General features: G+C 44.4%; 1 protein-coding gene across 1 annotated transcript in view; it reads right to left on the reverse strand.

Annotated features, from left to right (window-relative positions):
• Window positions 1-18293, reverse strand: part of LOC135883545 (vascular endothelial growth factor receptor kdr-like) — a 183944-nt gene that overhangs the window by 80656 nt on the left and 84995 nt on the right. Inside the window, exons 9-10 of the mRNA XM_065410731.1 lie at window positions 15320-15495; window positions 2297-2450 (exon numbers count right to left, since the gene is read on the reverse strand). Coding sequence (XP_065266803.1) covers window positions 2297-2450; window positions 15320-15495 — 330 coding nt within the window. The remainder of the gene's footprint in view (window positions 1-2296; window positions 2451-15319; window positions 15496-18293) is intronic.

An 18293-nucleotide genomic window follows, 5' to 3' on the forward strand; every position in this document is an offset into this window, starting at 1 on the left:
TCTGCAAATTCCCAGCTGTTGTTTTATTCCTGGAGGGACACTGTGTCTGTTGGCCAAATGTTAAACCAATTACCAGGCTACCCTTCACGTTCTCAGGTGGGTGCACACAGGACTGCTGCTGATGCTTGAATCTTGGGACCCTGATGGCTGCTGTCCCAAGTAATCCCACAGGTAATTTCCCTTTGGTAGCAGCTGCACTAAAATGGCCTTGTCTGGGAGATTCTCCTTGCAGACTGTCCACGTCCGCTGGCCTGTCACCAGACATGTCCTTGAAAAAGAGCTGAAACTGCAGCCAGCGTTACAAACATTTTCCATTGCTGCTTTTCAAATGACAGCAGAAAAAAGGAGCTACACAGCACATTTCTCTCCTTATTCCCACATCTGCTTTTATCTTTGAGATGGAAAACCTGACTCCAGCCTTCTCACTGCAGAAAAGGGTTAAAGTGCAACTGGAGTTGTTACGTTTGGCCCCTGTATTTCCCTTTGGTGCTCACCAGGGGAAGCACTCCCCATTCAGATCTGAGCCCAGGCGTCTCCCCGTGGACTACTTAGCTAATATCTCAACAGGAACAAAGGAAACGTCTATTTGTCTACAGAATCCTCATGAAGCATCTCGTGTTTAACTTGCTTAGTTTCTGTTTGCTGGATTCTGACCTGCCAGCTTTCTTCTGCCTCTGCAAACTCTCATGCTGTCTCCAGGTCTTTATCAAACAAATGTTCACAGCAAGACACTCAACCTTTTGCTGCACCTTGCAGTATTGTATAATATACAGGTTGATGTGGGTGGATGATGACTCAAAGTGCACTGAAGAAGATGGCTCCTGAGATTCAGGTTAGACACATGGAACTCCTATGTGAAACTGAACCTAAATCTTTGAAACATTTGTCCATCAATGATCCCTGAAGGGATAGAAAGGGGGTCTTTTCTCTGTGATTGCTGGATTTCTACACTTAAAAAGAATACACTTTTCCTTCAAATCTGCCTTGCTGGTCACTCTCAAAAATCTGCCATTCCCTTGTCAACCAACCATATATTTTGCATCCAAGGTTTCACAGGAAAAAAACTCCAGCTAAGTCAAGGGGGCATTGTCAGGTTAAAGAGAATCTGGTCCAATTCTGTTACACTAAGATGACCTAACACTGTTCTGACAGTAAAAGAGGCCATAAAATGGGTGTAATTTACAGCCTGAGCAGTGTAAAATGGCCTCACTGTAACTGAGACCAAAACATCTATTAAACAAGCACACATCCTTAGCTCTGTTACTAATAACCCAGTAGACTACTGCAGCCGAATTCATTTTCAAAATCCAATTGATTTTTTTGCTCTTTGTGCTGTTATTTTTTGCACCTCTATTTCTCGGCTGAAACAATGCAAATCAATAGAATTAGTTTCATTTTTGTTGCAGCACTAAGAACCTGCTGGAGATCAGACCCAATGATCATGATGATCCCTTTTGGCCCAAAAATCTATGAATCTTGTGCTTTTGGGTTGCACACTCTGCAGGGGAATGGTTATTTGTTTTTAAAGCAGCTGTTTCCTTTGGAATTTAAAGACTTGTGAACTTCTCTGTTGGTCATAGGTATTTGTAGAAGTTTATTTGTACAAAACCTAAATTTGGAGTAAAATGTGAATTGTGAGTGACCTTCAAGGCAACTATCATGTCTGCCTTAATTAAAGAAAACAAGATGGAAGATTCTTGCTCCATATTGTAATATTCTTTCTCATGGAAGTGGTAAGGGGGTTATATGGCCTTCCCCTTACGGATCATGAAACCAGTTTGGTTTCATAGTAACCATCTGCTGTTTGGTGATCTGCATAAAATGAGTTGTTTGATCTCAGAACAGTTCCTACTGGACACAGAGCCCAGCACCACAGCTGGCACTAAAGGCTTGGCCCTGCTGCCATTTGAGTGAATGACTAAACTCCCATTTGCTTTAATAGTTCAAGATCAGGCATTTGGCCAGCACTCTCAGCTGAGGGGCTAAGGATTGAATAGACCTAATAAAGTGGATCTCTCCAGGTCAGGGTTCAGAAAATGAACGGGGCTATAGCGGGGAGCCTTCACTGTGGTTGTCCATGCTGTGGACAGATGACTTCAATCTCCAAGAGCTCTCTGTTGCCCTGGACTTGCCCTTTGAAAAGTATAAAGAAAGGGCACAGGTGCTATACCCAGACATTACAGTCTTTCACGTCACAGATGCCCAAGCATATTGGCAAGAGGATTTCTCAGAAAAAGAAACAAATGATACGTAACCAGCTCACCCTGAGAAGAGAGCCCCAGGAGTGTGCACTTACCGCGTGTCTTCTGCAGGGGCGCATGGCTCCCATTCCCACGTGATCTTGGGGTCTGGAGTCCCGCTCGCAGTGCACTGAAGGCTTTGTGTGCTTCCTAGGTTCACTTGTGCGACCTTGTCAAAGTCTGTCTCCTTTTCATAGATTTTGGGCCTCTCTAAAAAAAACAAAAACAAACCTCCATAAAGCGAGGTGACAAATATTGCCCATCCATAAAGCTGGAGCAGTGTCATTCGCTGGGCAGGCCTGGTTTCCGTAGGGGCGCATGTAGCTGTAACCAGTGAGGAATGGTAAAGAAACGAGCTGGGTGCATGGTGACCAATGATACTGAAAAGGCTCCCACATAAAAGGTGTACAGTCACTAGCCTGAATGTTTCACGAGGTTTTACAAAACATGTAAACTCCACCACATTAATCCCAGCCGCCTTCAAATGCCATGAACGTTAGAAGTCTCCAGGATAAAGCTACACAGTGAAATTCCCATTGACTTCAATAGGCACGGGATTAAGATGTTACAGGGTGGTTCCTTACCCTATAGGCAAAATCTGATCTCTCCCAGTTCTTATACCCTGGTGCCCAGACTTCCAGTGTCAGTGGCTTAAGAGAATCTTAACAAACAACTGGTGGTTTGGAACAGGGTTATCATTGTTCGTGAACTCCCCAGAGTCTTTGTAACAAAGTCTTTTCGATTTGGACACCTTGCCTTCCTCCTTCATTACCTTGTACCATGCACAGGATGAAGGGGAGAGGGAAGAAGAGCAGGGATTGCAAAGTGCGTGGTGCTCAGGGGGCAGAAGGCAGCTATAAAGGGTTGTGAAAAAATTATCTCCACTTGCAAAACCATTAAACAAAGCCATTTGGGTTTGCAAAAATAGAAAAATATTTCTTAGTTTCTCTTTGAATTTTTGCAAAGAAAAAATGGATTCTTTCGTAGTCAGAAAATTGTCATTTTGCTACTGTGTTCCCTCAGAATATGATAAATTCCCATTTGGAGCCAAGTTGAGAACAAATCCTGATTTTGAAATGTTGGTGTAGTGTTGAGACTCCTGGATTGCTCAGGAACATCTCTCAATCCACATGCAGAGACATGCAGGGGCTCAACAATTTAAGCAGCTGTAAGAGCAAAAAATGGATCATTCCAATATGCGAAACATTTTCACCAGAATCTTGGAAACAAGACTTTGGGTCATACTTAGTGAGGTGTGAACACTAAAATGTTTGCATAAGCATCCAAAAATGTGGCAGCTTATTTGAACTTTAATAAAGGCTCTTGCATCTGCAAAACTGAGATCCTCTTTTGCAAACTTGACCCACGTGAATAATCTATAGTCAAGTGAGCTGCCCCATTGAAATCAATGGAACACAGGTTCTTATACTGTGCTCGTCATTGTAATATGTGAGGAATAAACAAGACATTGTCACATGAAATCAACAGGACTGCTTGAATGACTAAGTATTGTTTGTGTGTGTAAAGGGTACAAAATCAGAACTTTAGGCTGGAAATCTCATAAGATCAGGCTCAGTGTGACACTTCCAATACCTATGGTTGCCAATGGGGAAGGGATACTTTGTGTCTTCTATTTCTGGCTCCTGCAGAAACATGCCAAATGAAAAATGGTGGTATAACCCCCCTTTTCCTAACCTCAGAAACTGACCTTTTCCTGACCTCAGAAAGGTTTGGGCGTGAAAACGTGGCCTCTTTCTTTATGCAGACTGCTCTGCCCATCCTTAGTCATATCTCTTTGTCCGCTTCTCATAACAGGAAATCATAAAGATTTATTGGTCTGGGTCCCTCTTTGGAACACCTCTGAGTAGCTGACTGTGGCTGCTTTAAGCCGAGAGCTTTTGACAAGTTGGGAAGCGTACAGTAGATTAGATTTCTGTTTTTTTGGGTTGACTTCTTTTTTCTCCTACCAAGGAGGCCCCAGATATGCAAATATGAGCTATTGCCTAACTCATCAGTCTTGGACCCCTGCCCTCTGTTTTTGTCTCCCAGCCCTCTTCTCTGACTAGGGACTGACCAGCTTTGCTTTTCAGCTCTGATCCCATGTCTCTGTGGGATCCTCATTTTCCATTTCTCATGGCTGCCAGGTCAGACTAGGAAAGGTCTTCTGACCCCATCCCTGCCTGAAAATCTATCAGCTTTCCCCCTTAACAAGTTTTGAGGAAGGGTTGTTGACTGTAGAGGGCTCAGCAACATCCTAGCTCCCATGCCATAATGAGACATTAGTTGGAATAAATAACCTTAATTAGTGTTTCACTTTAAAAACGATTGACGTTTTGGTGTTAAGATATCTATTGCATAAGTTGCAGTTTGTTCCTTTTCTCCTCTTAAGTGGCCCTAATACCGTAGCACACACCACACCACAAATCCACTTTCCACCCCTTCTTTCTCCCAGTAGAAAGATGAAGTCGGGATTATCTTGTGGTTAAGGCACAGGACAGGGAGTCAGCAGGCCTTGGTCTTACTCCTGACTGTGCCACCAACCCACTGTGTGATGCTGGACAAGCTACTTCCGTTCTCCGTGCCTCAGTTTCCCCATCTGTAAAATGGAGGGAATAAAACCTACTATTATAAAGATTGTCTTGTTAATGTTAGTAACCTGCTTTGAGATTCTTGGATGTAGGGTGTTATTCCTAAGGGAAGACTGTTACTGATTTGTGTTCTGCAGAGAGAGGCTACTTTTAATTGGTGTCTCTTTTCCCACCACTGAATCATTCCCAATCATAAACACCATCAAAAACCCCTTGTGGACAAGAGTGCATTTTCTATGCTCTCAGATCATTTTTTTGTTCGTACTTAAATCTTTCATTCTGCTCATCTGCAAAGAACTTGTACATGTGTTTTTTACCAAAGAAAGAGCGTTAAGATTAATATGGAAGGGTGCAAAAATATTGTGTTTTCTTGGGTGTGAGCTCTGAGTTTTGCACACAGACTATATGTATATGAGAGAGAGAGAGACTGTGCGTGTACATGCGTGTGAGAGGGACAGAGAGAAAGTGTGTGTATGCGTGTGTAGGGGGTTGGGTCATACCCTTGCATATTAACAGAATTGTCTGTACTCTTGGTGAAATGATGAACATATTGGATGTCATTTAAATTATCTTTCCTAACAAGAAATGGCAATTTTTTTACTTGATCTAATTAAAATAATGATTTACCGGAGCGTCAAATGAATTCCTAGTCCCTCAATTACTTTACTGCACGGTTCTATTAAATATTACTTGAAACCTAAAATGAGTTGAAATGATTCATCAAATGCCATAATTATTTATGAGACTTAAGCAATTATTTACTTAAAATTAAAAGGGTTTGCTGCAAAAACCTCTAGTCATTCTCTCCCCCCCCCCCAGTGCCACAGAACCCAATCATAGTGGAGATAGTGATTAATTATGGGAATGGCAATTTAAAAATGAAAACAAGTTTTTAAAAAAGCCTGTTTTTTTGTTTTGTTTTTCACAGTGAGCTGAACATTCTGTCTTCAAATGAGAGGTTGAGGTTTGTGGTTCTAGCAGGAGGTTGGGAGTCAGAACTTCTGGCTTCTAGTCCTTAGCTCCACTACTAGGTGACTTTGGACTAATCACGTCACCTCTCTGAGCCAGAGGTATCCATGCCTGAAGATGTGCCCGACTCCCATTGAAATCGGGGGAATCAAACACTTTTGAATATTGCTAGACTGCCCGGTGGGCTGCAGTGGTGCTTGGAATTTCCACAGCATTATGTGCTGCAGGCCTGACCTCAGCCCCAGCTCCAGCATGCTCCTGACACCAAGGGGTTCCTCAGAGGACAGTCTCCAGCTGTCTGTGTGTGCTGGAGGAATTCTGCTCCGGCTGGATCTGGAGCTTTTGGAGCATCTATGTTGCTCCAGCTCTTTTATCTGGTGTAAAGGGGCCAGAATGGGAGTGTGAATCTTACCCACTCTGTTCATGGACCTAATATAATGCCCATTGAAATCAACAGGAGCTTTTCCATTCACTTTAAAAGTCAGATCCTCTTGGCAGAAATTCCCCCCATTGCTAAAAATCTCCATCAGTGGCAGCAATCCTGGGAGGCCTAGTGTAGATAGGGCTTCTGCTGCCACTGGCATTTGGCATCTAGTCCTTCTCGGAACAGGGTTAGATAAATCAGCATTAAAAACATTGGTGGCTGCAGGAGCCTTAACTGCCCTACGACTCCTAATGTTAGCAACGGTGGGGATTTTTTTTTACCAACCCTCCTCGTGTAGACACAGCCAATGTGTCTCTCTGATCACTCCTGCCCCCCAAACACACTTCCAGAATGGGAGCTTCTTGTACCTTTGTTCATTTGTATGTGTGAAGCATGGTGCGGGAAGGGAATCCATTTTTAACAACTGCCAGAATCCAAATATATATTCTTTAAATTACACATCTCAAATACAGATTTAATAAGACAGGTCTGTGGGTGGGTTTTTTTTTTTTTTTTAAAAACATTAAACAAAACCTGGTGTGAATTTAGAGCATATGAAATGATGGACCAGCAACACTGAAGAGCTCATCAGGTCTGCAATCTTCCTCTGCGTGGAGCTCGGCAATGCACCTCGGCCTAGATCTGCAATAGCTCTCCGCTGTTGTGGATCTGAATCCCGTCCATTCATCCCACAGCTGTGCCAAAAGAACCTCGTTCCTGACCCACTACAGCCTCTGCTATGCCAGTTCTGGGCTCTCCCAAACAGTTCAAGCAATGCACCTCCCTCCTGACCCACAGCAGCCTCTGCTGTACCAGTCCTGGGCACCCTCAAACAACTCTGCCAATGCACCTCAGTCTTGATGTGCAGTAGTCGCTCCTACACAGGTCCTGAACCCTTGGTGTGTGTGGGAGGGAATATCTCTAAGTACACCTCATTCCTGACCTGCAGCACCTCCTGCTGTCCTACACCTTGACCCTACAGCTCCACAGAGATCTGTCACTGCACCTCAGTCCTCTCCATCTGCTCTGTTGGCCGCCCTTCCTCCTGAGCTGAGTTTTCTCAATTTAATCAGAAGTCAAACCTTAAACATTTCCTGTTTTGTGGCCACATTTCAAATGCACAATGTTCAAGTAGATTTAAAAGTCATTGAGATGGGTTTTCCTCTTCTCTAGTTTAAACTGTATTTCTAGCTCCTCTTTGCTGAGGGTGTAATTGGCGGTGTGGGAGCTGACCTGAATAACTAAAGACTTCCCTGCTGCTGCACTGTGAAGAGCAATCAAAAGCAGTTGCACTTACTGTAAATTTCAAATTGATCCGAGTGATGTAAATTTCACCTTCCTTTCCAGTGCTAAATTTAGGCCTTAAGCATTAGAGAGGCAAATAATTTGTAGACAGGTTGGGCCACTGACCCCAATCATTCCCCACTCAGTGAAAGAGACTGTATCTTTATTTTATACCAGGAATTATTGTATGTACTAAGAGTGTTGCTATGGGGTCACACGCTCCTCCTGTCACCTGAGAAACCCACACAAGCTGCCTGCTAAGTTTGAGGAGGTGGCAATGGAGCGTTTCCCATGTATAGCAGAATGCTCCAGTGATCTCTGCTTTGCTCTAGTTTCAAGGACCTGTGACTGAAATGATCCTCAAACACTTGCCCCCACTTGTGGCTGAACTGAGATCTAAACTCCTTACACACTAGGCATTGTTGTTGATTGATTTTACTCATTAATCACATAGGACTGATCCAGCAAAGCACTTAGGCACATGCTTGAGTCTGGGTTTGAACAGGTGATCTAGATATATATTCATGATATATTTATACTTATTTTCTTTCCAAAGAAGAAACTTGCACATGCGCACAGAGAGAGAGAGAGAGAGGAAAAATCAAAAACATTTTGGGATGCCTTCCATTCAAGGTTTTCAAAACACTTTACGAACATTGAGGCCTTGCAAGCCACCTCGGAAGTAGATAAATATTATTATCCCCAGTCTACCTCTGGGGAAACAGGGCTGGAGAGACTTGCCCAAAGTCCCACTATGAATAGAACCCAGGAGCGCTGATTATCAGGCTCCCACCCTGATGTCTAGAGCACACTCCCTCGTGTTCCTTTGGAACATGTTGGTTTGGAACATGAGGACAGGGCTGGGAGGGTGGACTAACTGGAATATAAATTGATCAATTTTCTTATACTGAATAGCCAAAGATTTAAAAAGTTGTAGGGAGTTTTAACCCTCCAAGAAGAGTCCTGTGCTAAAATCACAGACAACTTTTTGGCTTTTTTTGCCTTTTAAGATGACTTTTAGACGAATTTTCTCTCTCTTAATTCTCTAATAAGGAGAATGTCTCTCTCTCTCCCCAACTCCACCCCATAACACCCCCGTAACAGCTCTGCTTTCCTCCTTTGATTGACTTAGCCAACTTTCTGGAAATTGAGTTTTTTCTTGTTTCCTTTTTTTGCTAAGCAGAGTTCAAAAGCAAAGTGCTCAATGCTGATCTGCTTAATTGTTCCCAGAACATGCAATTTTAGCTCTCCAGTTTTCAAGGATTGGCGCTGCTGGCCAGCCTGCTTTTCTAAAGGAAAAGGCACAAGTTAATCTACCTGCAGGGTTGGCTGGGGGCATGGGGGGCAACATGTAAACAACATGCTGCTGCCCCCACCTCCCTGCTGTTAGAATTGGAGAGATGCTGCTTCAATAAAGAGCCGGGAGGAATGCTTAGGATATTTTGGCAAAACTCAAGCAGTCCCCAGTTCCCCCTTCCTAAAATTGCTTTGGCTACTTCCAACAAAATGTGCTCCCAGGAGAGCACAGAGGGCTAAGTGGAGGGTTAGAGTAGGAAGCTGGCAGCATGTGGAGATCACATAATATTAGTGAAAAAATTACTCATAATTTGCTAATAATTAGTGGAAGTTTGCCTATCATCTTTTTTTTTTTTTGCTCCTTTTTTTATTCACTTTCTCACACTGCAATAAATAAGTCAGTAGGTGTCCGTGTCCCGTGTCCCATCCCCCAACAGTAGAAATTCCCCCTTTGAGGGAAAAGATGGACAGACATCTAATGTTCTGATTTTTGTACTTACTTTACTATTCTAAAGCAAGCATCCCCTCTACCATGGCCCACACCCAATTAAGCAATACAAACAATACGGAGGAGGAAAGGGATGCAACCCAATCCACATGCTCTGGGCTTGGACAGGATTTCATCAGAAACAATGGCCTCTCTATTTTTGTAGTTTGTGTTTCTAGTTTGCTTAGCTGGCTCAGATGATGGAAAACAATCACTTCTGTTTCAGCTTTGCCTGGACGGCTGCTCCTCCAAAGTGATAGAAAAGAGATGGCTTTTTTGGAAATCCAGATGCTAAGGTGAGGGTGAGGTGCATTAGTCACACAGATGAAGAGATGAATGGATGGATAGATAGATATTGTTTCATTTTAGAGGATGCTGCTTTCACATGTTTGTCTTGGTCCTCCTAATTCAATCTTCATTTGGAATGTAGTAATAATATCAAGGAAGTGTGTGTTTTCCATGGCCCTCTTACAGCAGTACAACAACGTCAAAACTTCAATGGGAGTTCCACGCACCTATGACCTGATTGAGAGCTAACTAAAGTCAGTGTGAGTCTTTCCATTGACTAAATGGAGCTTTGGATGAGGCCTATCACGCTGGACTTCTCTTCCCCCGTGGTCTGACACAACTTGCATTGCCTGATCTTCACGGCCTGATGAAGACTCATCTCTTTCCCTAGGCGTTTGCCTATGGGACTTGTGGTTAGGATGAGGTCCTGTCTTTTTACTTTGAGGAATGTCATTTATTTTATGCCAATAGCTGGCCTGGGAGGATATTATACACCGTGGTCCAACCCAGCCTGAGTTCATGGGCCTTTATGCAGGTGCTTAAGTTTATAAGTATAAGGCATAAAAGTGATGAGTGGGACAGGGAGCCAATTCATGCATGAATGAGAATGTTAGGCGCTGTCGCCACGCCGCACCTGCCTAGTGCCAGGAGCAAAGTCTAACACAGCAGTGCATAGCTGAACACCTCATTAGCACAACAAGGATCACGCGTAAGCCAATGTCTCTGCACGTGTGCACTCTCCACCCCCCCATCCCGTCCTCATTTCACCCTGAGGGTGCGGGTGCATAAGGAGCCAGAGAATTACTACCACTCAGTGTTGAGGAGCTATTCCAAGTGCTTCATCTTGCACTCAGACACAGCCTCCACTCAATCTGCCTTCCCTGCTAGGCACCACACCAGGGCTGGCGGGATCAAGGACTGGACAATAAAGCTAATTCCAGTTGAATGGAGCCACACTGAGCGACTGCAATGTCTGCTAGGAAACGCTAGAGGGAGTTTAGGAAAGGAGTCAGATGAAAGCGGGATAGGGGAGAGGCAAGATAATGGTGGGTTATTTCTCCCATTTTGTGAGTTAACCTAACGTCTCCAGTACAATCTGCCCTCAAAATATGATGGTAAGAAGCTACTGCCTGTGGCATAAAGGGTTCAGCAAGAAGCCTGTTAAATCCAGATTATTTGTGCGAGCATGAGAATGAAATGCAGCCTGCTTGACCATAAATAGATCTCTCCCCCCCTTTGCTTTGTAGTCTAGCCTAGAATACCTTTTTTCTCCCACATTTTTCATTCTTGGCTGGCTCAGAGGTGCAGCCGCCAGCTGTTTGCTAGGATCACCCTTTTCCCTTGCTCCCTCCCCTCCAAATTCTTCAGGACATTATTCTCTTGAAGCTTTGGCTCGCAATAAGAATTTAATCAAACAAAACAAAATCACAGCAACCCGCCGCTTCTTGGACAGTGTTTGATGTGTAAATATGTAAAGAAGGAACATTCTGGAAAGGCGATCGGCTACCTCCTGGAGACTCGAGAGTCCTAACCTGAGCCAATGAGACCCGGCAAGGGGTGGGTGTGCTCCTGGGAGATTAAATTCCATCTGCCTCCAGGGGTGGTGGGAAAATGGGTGGCCAGTGGCATAGGCTAAGGAGGGAGTCACTTCTTAAAGGGGCATTTCTTGAATGATAGTGGGACCCTATTGGTCATTCATCAACAGGCCAGTCAACAATTGCTTGTTTTCGGGTGTGGAGTTTCTGCCTGCAGTCAGCCTGGTTCCCATCAAAGTCTGTCCTGGGTAGTTAGACATAGTGGGAGCTACAAGGCACACTCTGCTTGTGTCAGTTTGTGGCGAGCTGACGCCTGGCTTGTAGCTCGGCTTCTCTCTTGCCAGTTGTGGATTCTGTGGCCACGTCCGGCTCAGGGGAAAACAGCTGGTGATGTTGTACTTGGTACTATTGTGCACCTCTCTCTGTGTGCACTTTATGCCCTAACTATTCTGATTGGAGGTGTGGTCTTTACACTTATACTGCAGCAAAGACAGCCTGCAGGAAACGGTACGCATTCTTCCCACTGAGACGGTACAAAATCAGCGCCCAGCATGACGCTGCATTGCTGAAGATGCCAGCTTTCAGAGTGGACGTAAAACTGAGGCCCCGATCATTGTGTTCACTACAAATCCAGAGAGATTTCTGATGAAGAGTGTGTTAATCCCTGTGTTCAAATTCCAGCTCTAGTAATGACATTCTGCCTGCAGTTCCAATTGGTGGAGTTAATCTCCGTTCCCTAAACATTGTCATTTCCAGCTCAGAGGCAGCTGTGAGTCCATCCTGGGCCAGGGGATCCATTCCCTGTATAAAGTGCCATAGAGTTTTTTGGCATCCTACTGGATGAAAGGCCCAACGTATAAATATCTACTGAAACTCTCAGCAACTTATCCCTATTTAGAAGGTAGTGAACTTATAATTTGATGCTGATGCTAATGATTAGTGATAAGGAGTCAGGTGATTTATTTAGGCATTTAAAACACTGCTTAGTAAAGATTCAAGCTAACAAAACCCCCACATTTAATTTTTTTGGTGAATGAGTTGCAAATGCCCAGGTCTGACAATGGAATGGACCCTACACTCTAACTGAAAATGAGAGTCAGGTTATAATTCAAGATCAAAATGTTCTTTTTTGATCTACATGTACCCATGTAAGGTTGGCCAAAATAATCTTCCCCCTTAATTCAATACTTGAGCTAAAGTGTGCTGTGTAAGTTCATGAGGCCACGAGTCCTAGACAGTGGGGACTGGCAAAGGCAGGGATGATTTGATGGGAGTTTTGTGTAAGTCATATCCATGGCAAGGGTAGTTTCCTCACTACTTGTAGCTGCCATATTCAAAACAATTGTGCTCTTTGCCAGATACTTCTCTGTGAACATTCTTCATCTCTGGGATGAGCTTTTGTTACCAAAAAAGAAACACCTGCTGTTTTTTCCCCTTGCCTGTACATGAAACATCAGTCTGCACTTTACCAATCAGCAATATTCCTGGAGCTTTTGGACTTGCTGTATCATGATTAATGGCATTTTTTCACTGCAATAATTATTCCTGATTAATGCCTTCTGTTGTGTTGATCTCTGACAAAGGCTAACAATGCACATAAGGCTCTGTGTGTGTGAGTGTGTGTGTATACAGTGTACTTGTGCATAACATACAAAGATGAAAATATGTGTAAAACAGCTAATAGCCATAGATGGATGAATCCTGCAATAACATCTTTTCCTTGGCTACCCATGAGCAGTTGTGCACACAGACTTTTGTTTGTATAAATGTTGGGGGAATGACTGTTCTTCATCTGAACACCCTTTTCCTCATGCAAGCAAGGAGACAGGCATTGACAAGAGTATTCATTATTCATTGTTCTTTATGCAATCTTTTCCAGTTTAAAATGTATCATCCAGCCAGGCAGGAGAAACCATACCATGTGACCAAGATGACCAGTCATACATGAAGAGTAACCAATGTAGCACACACTCAGAATGAACACTGCAAGAATAACTGCTAAGCTGAAAATGATCCATTCACAAACAGAACGGCAGCAACTGGGATCAGCTCACGAACGATGTGCTCCAAATAACCGTTCAGTAGAGGAAGAATAAAAATCACAGAAATCAGACTGGAAAAGACCTACCAAAACATCTAGTTCATCCCTTTGCTAGTGCAGGATTGTTCTCTACCATATATATTTTAGTGAAGGATTGGAATAGAGTAGGCTACATATTTTTGGGGACCAAGACTTATGGTGAAATCCTGGCCCACTGAATACAATGGGAGTTTTGCCATTGACATCAATAGGGTCAGGATTTTATCCTTAGTGTCTCTTTATTCCTTTCCCTACTTATCAGGCAATACTCCTGTGTGAAGGGTGAAATAAGAAATGCACAATGGCTGGAAGTCGTGGGGCGTAGCAGCGCACATGCCACACAATAGTGGAATATTTTTTGGCGTAGAGAGAATAAAGGGAAGGGGAAAAAGCATTCACTATTGAAAAGAGAACGAATCAGCATCAGTAACTTTTTCTTTGTTACAGCCTGACTGAAACTCAGGAAGCACAAAAGAAAGCCAAGCTAACTTTCACTAAACTCCTATTTTCCTTCGTGATTCAGTCTCTCTCTTCCACCAAGCTAAATGGCATAGAAGTGAGGTGGCAAGGCAGTGGATGCACAATGGGATAACATGGCCCCTTTTTCCACCTCCCAAGAGATGGAGATTAATAAATGTCATTCATGTATCTATCTCTCCATCTGTCTCAAAACCCCCGTCAATGCACATAGCTTGCTTCCGCTTTCCCGGGACTCTCTTGAAAATGAATTTCTAGAGAAGGATGATTAATAGACATCTGAGACATAGGAGCTCAGCTAGTTCCTCTGCTCCCACCAATGTGGGCCTTTTCCTCTCCTTACAGGCTGTTCTTCACTGCTTTCTCTAGGCTAGTTTGCAATATACCAAGGGATGGAGCTTCTGGTACTTCTCTTGGGGAAACTAGTCCCCAGGCTAATAGAGTTCACTTTTTAGGAATTTCCCTCCCCCCAATAGTAAGCCAAAATTTTCCTTTGTTCACTTTCAAACTATTGGTTTTCTCCACACAGTGCCACAGTAGTGATCACAGAGAGAGGGAAATTATCGTAAGCTCTCTGTGCCTTAGGTGTAATGGTGCATTGGCAACTTGACACATCTTACTTGTCACCTCGCCATTCTGGCATGTGTGTTAATTGCGTTAAGCATAGATAGTCATGGAGTGACATGGAGCATGTCTTGAGTGTGTCCAGTACAGGGTGACCATCTATGGCCAGACAAGCTGCAATGTGAATTCTCTGTAGGGTGAAGATCCACAACAAAAGACGGTGGTATATGGTGACCATCCATTACCAGATACTCTGAGATGTGTGTTACATAGCAGCCTGTGATGCAGATGCAAGATACATTTTAATACAAGATGACCAGGCACTGTGGATTATTTGTTACATATGCATTTTTCTAGTGATCAGAACAATCTGGAATGTCAGGCCCAGTTCTAAAAGTGCACCCCACTGTCTTAGGGCAATGTGGACTGGAACCTATCGGCATTCCCTTTTATATTGAATTGGTTCTTGAATGAACTGCCGCTGTCCATGCATGCACTGGTCAGTACCTCATAACACTATGAAGTTTATGCAGGATGTGTTCTCCACTCCCACATACTTCAAGGTAATCCCTGGGAAAACCCTTCAGGAGCACACAATCATCTTTAGAGGGGACCTACAGACCTGGAATTCAGTATTGCTTTTGCAACAGGGCAACCCTCACCTTCCCACCTCTGAGGAACTCTCGTCAGCCCTTATCCAGCAGTACTGCCTTGCCCCAGTCTGAACTCTGAAAAACCTGGGCAGCCTATGTTATAGAATCATAGAATATCAGGGTTGGAAGGGACATCAGGAGGTCATCTAGTCCAACCCCCTGCTCAAAGCAGGGGCAATCCCTAGACAGATTTTTGCCCCAGATCCCTAAATGGCCCCCTCAAGGATTGAACTCACAACCCTGGGTTTAGCAAGCCAATGCTCAAACCACTGAGCTATCCCTCCCCCATGCTCTATGAGTCTGACATCATATCAATTAAACAGAGAGAAATGTCAAAGGCTGCTCAATGTTCCCGCTTGGCCTGGTGAGCAAAATGGCATCGTAAGTGAAATGAGAGAGAGCAACAGAATTATTTGGAAACATCAGGTGCTTACCTGTCACTGCCAGCTGGATGGTGAGGTTCTCATACAGGCCATGTTTAATGTTGCTCAGGACTATGGTGTAGTTCCCAGCATGCTTTGGTCTCAAATCCCTTATGCCCAGCTTGTACTTCGTTCGATCTGGTACATAGCAAGTGTGGTTCTCCTTGATTAGCTTGCCATCTTTATACCTGTTTTGAAGAGCGAGGGAAGTTCAAACAAAGACTGTCAGCACTGCATGCAGGCAAGCCCTAGTACACAGAAGAGGGGCTGGCCATTATCCAAATTCAGATTTAACTAGGTAAATTGTTATTGCTGTCCTATGGGAATATCTGTAGGGAATCCCAATCCACCATCAGTGCTTGAATTGAAAAAACAACAACCTTACATGCATTCCCCTTACCCATCCTCGCCAAATTGATGGGAATACATTGGCTTCTTTTTTTTCCATATTTTAGCCAGCAGCAGTGAAAAGAGACAATCAGAAAGTTGCCCATTCTAGGACCCTCTGTGATGTAAGTAACTGGCCTCTGTATTGAGAGCACCACTTGAACATACAAACCCTGGGTCACATACTCAAAAGTGTGTGTCCAACATTGCACAAGTGAGTTTCTAGGTGCTTTAAACTGAGATGGACACATGCCAACAACATCTGCATTTGCAAATTGGGCAGGGCCGCCCAGAGGATTCAGGGGGCCTGGGGTCTTCGGCGGCGGGGGGCCCCTGCTGCCGAATTGCTGCCGAAGACCCAGCACTTCGGTGGCGGGTCCCGGGGCGGAAGGACCCCCCGCCGCGGGTCTTCGGGGCACTTCGGCGGCGGATCCCAGAGCGGAAGGACCCCCCGCCGTGGGTCTTCGGGGCACTTCGGCGGCGGATCCCGGAGTGGAAGGACCCCCCGCCACTGAATTGCTGCTGAAGACCCAGAGCGGAAGAAGCTCCGGGGGCTCAGGCCCCACGAGAGTTTTCCAGGGCCCCCGGAGCGAGTGAAGGACCCCACTCCAGGGGCCCCGAAAAAGTCTCGTGGGGGCCCCTGCGGGGCCCGGGGCCTGGGGTAAATCGCCCCACTTGCCCCCCCCTCTGGGCGGCCCTGAAATTGGGTAGACAACTAACCATCTGATGAGCATAACAAATATGCAGTGCAAGTGTTGCAATGTGCACAGCAAATTGTGGATTTGCAAAAACTTGTGCCACCAGTTCTGGAATAAGCAAATTAAGGGAACAGATTATAATTAACTGTTATTACTGCAATGGGTGTGCATGGCCCTTTACAGCACTGGAAACAGCCAAAGTCTGTGCCCCAAGAGCTTATAATCAATTTAAAGGTGACTGAGGCCACTTTGAAAATTTGGCTGTATACATACAGGGGACGCGTTTTTATTCTATTTGGATAAATATTCTGAAAATCTCTGTTTCCTCCCAGGGAGTATTTGTGATCTTGAACCTTCATCAACAAAGAGTGGGGTAGAAGAATCTGAATAAGGTTCCTCTAGTTCATAGATAAAACCACCTGCAAGTAGAGGTGATGTTGTTTGGATGCTTTTGGACTTCAAATATTTGATGGGCAAGACACTACAACCCACAGGTCAGGCTGATGAACTTCTCAGGGACTCCAGCTGGAGAAATGTGATTGTGTTCAGTCTGAGAGTTTTGAAAGTCTCCTGGACAGTAATTTAAACAACTGCACTAACGAGGACTCCAACATCAACATCTCACTGCTGCAGCATAGAACACACAGGGCAGACAATGTTGGTGGTCTTAGACTACTCCCAAATATGGACATTTCCTTTCTCAACCTCTGCATGAAGTATGACCATTGCTGTAGAAAGAAAAGGGAAAAGTCCCCACTTCATCCCATAAAATATCCCCAGCTCTTTAAAAAACACCCCCAGCAACAGCTGGCTAATTTCTCTTATGATTTGAATTGAATCTCATGGAATTTCATACAATTTTACTATTTAAAAACAAAACAAAACCCCAAACCGTACCTACTCTCCTTGCTGTCTGCCAATCCTGCCACTGAGTCACTTGGACTCAGCACTTCTTGTTGGCCCACGAAAAGTGCATTGTGGAGGTGCCAACTCACCACAGCATCATGGCAAGGTACGCTGAGCATGGCAGAGGGCTTTCACAGATCTGAGCATGCTTTTGAGCAGCTGTCTGGTTTCTAGGCAATGGATTAGGGGTTGAATGCTGGTGGTCTTGGCCAACATTTCCCCTCACCATAAAAAGAGGCAGAAAGGAAGGGGAGGGAGAGGGGAGAAAGAAGTCAAAGGGGAGATGATGGAAGTTAGTGCTTCCTATGGTTGTTGAAGTGCTGCATCTTGTATTAAATGGTGATGTGTTATAGTCACACTGGAGTAGCCTTTGATTGGCCCACAGGATTTTGCGATGATTCCCCTTTGTTTGCTCTGTGTGTGTGTGTGTGTGTGTGTGATTGATGCCACATTCTTGGCATTGGTGGATTGAGGGGAGACATGGTGGAGTTCTGTGGATCCATCAGATGATGTTGCTTGAGCCACTTAATTGAATACATAGGGGGAACAAAGGCCATAAGTAAGTTCAGCTATTGCAGCAGTGGCCATGAAGGACTTTCCTGCATTGACAGAGGAAGGTCTAATAGGTCTTTTGCCTTTCCAGCGTCTATGATTTCATGAAGCATTCTAGAAACATTTGAGCTCTATTCTATTTTGGGATGATTCTGCGGATGTATCAGTATTTCCTGCATGCCCCTTGCTTAGTTTTATTTTATTTTTTTTATTACTGCCTAAAAAACAGGATCTTCAGAAATCATCTGGTCCTGACTCCCCACCTGCAACCAAAGTCCTAACTCTGTGCAGCTGGCAGCTGCAGAAAGTATTCCCACATGGATTAGGACTTCAGGTGGCGAAGCAGTGGCAGGAGCAGATAAACATTTCTGTAAAAAGATCCACTTTCAGGAGAATGTCCTTAGTCATAAATGAGCGGAGAGAAAAAAACATGAGCTGAAGAG

This window comes from Emys orbicularis, chromosome 9 (assembly GCF_028017835.1).
Source record: "Emys orbicularis isolate rEmyOrb1 chromosome 9, rEmyOrb1.hap1, whole genome shotgun sequence".
Lineage (NCBI taxonomy): Eukaryota > Metazoa > Chordata > Testudines > Emydidae > Emys > Emys orbicularis.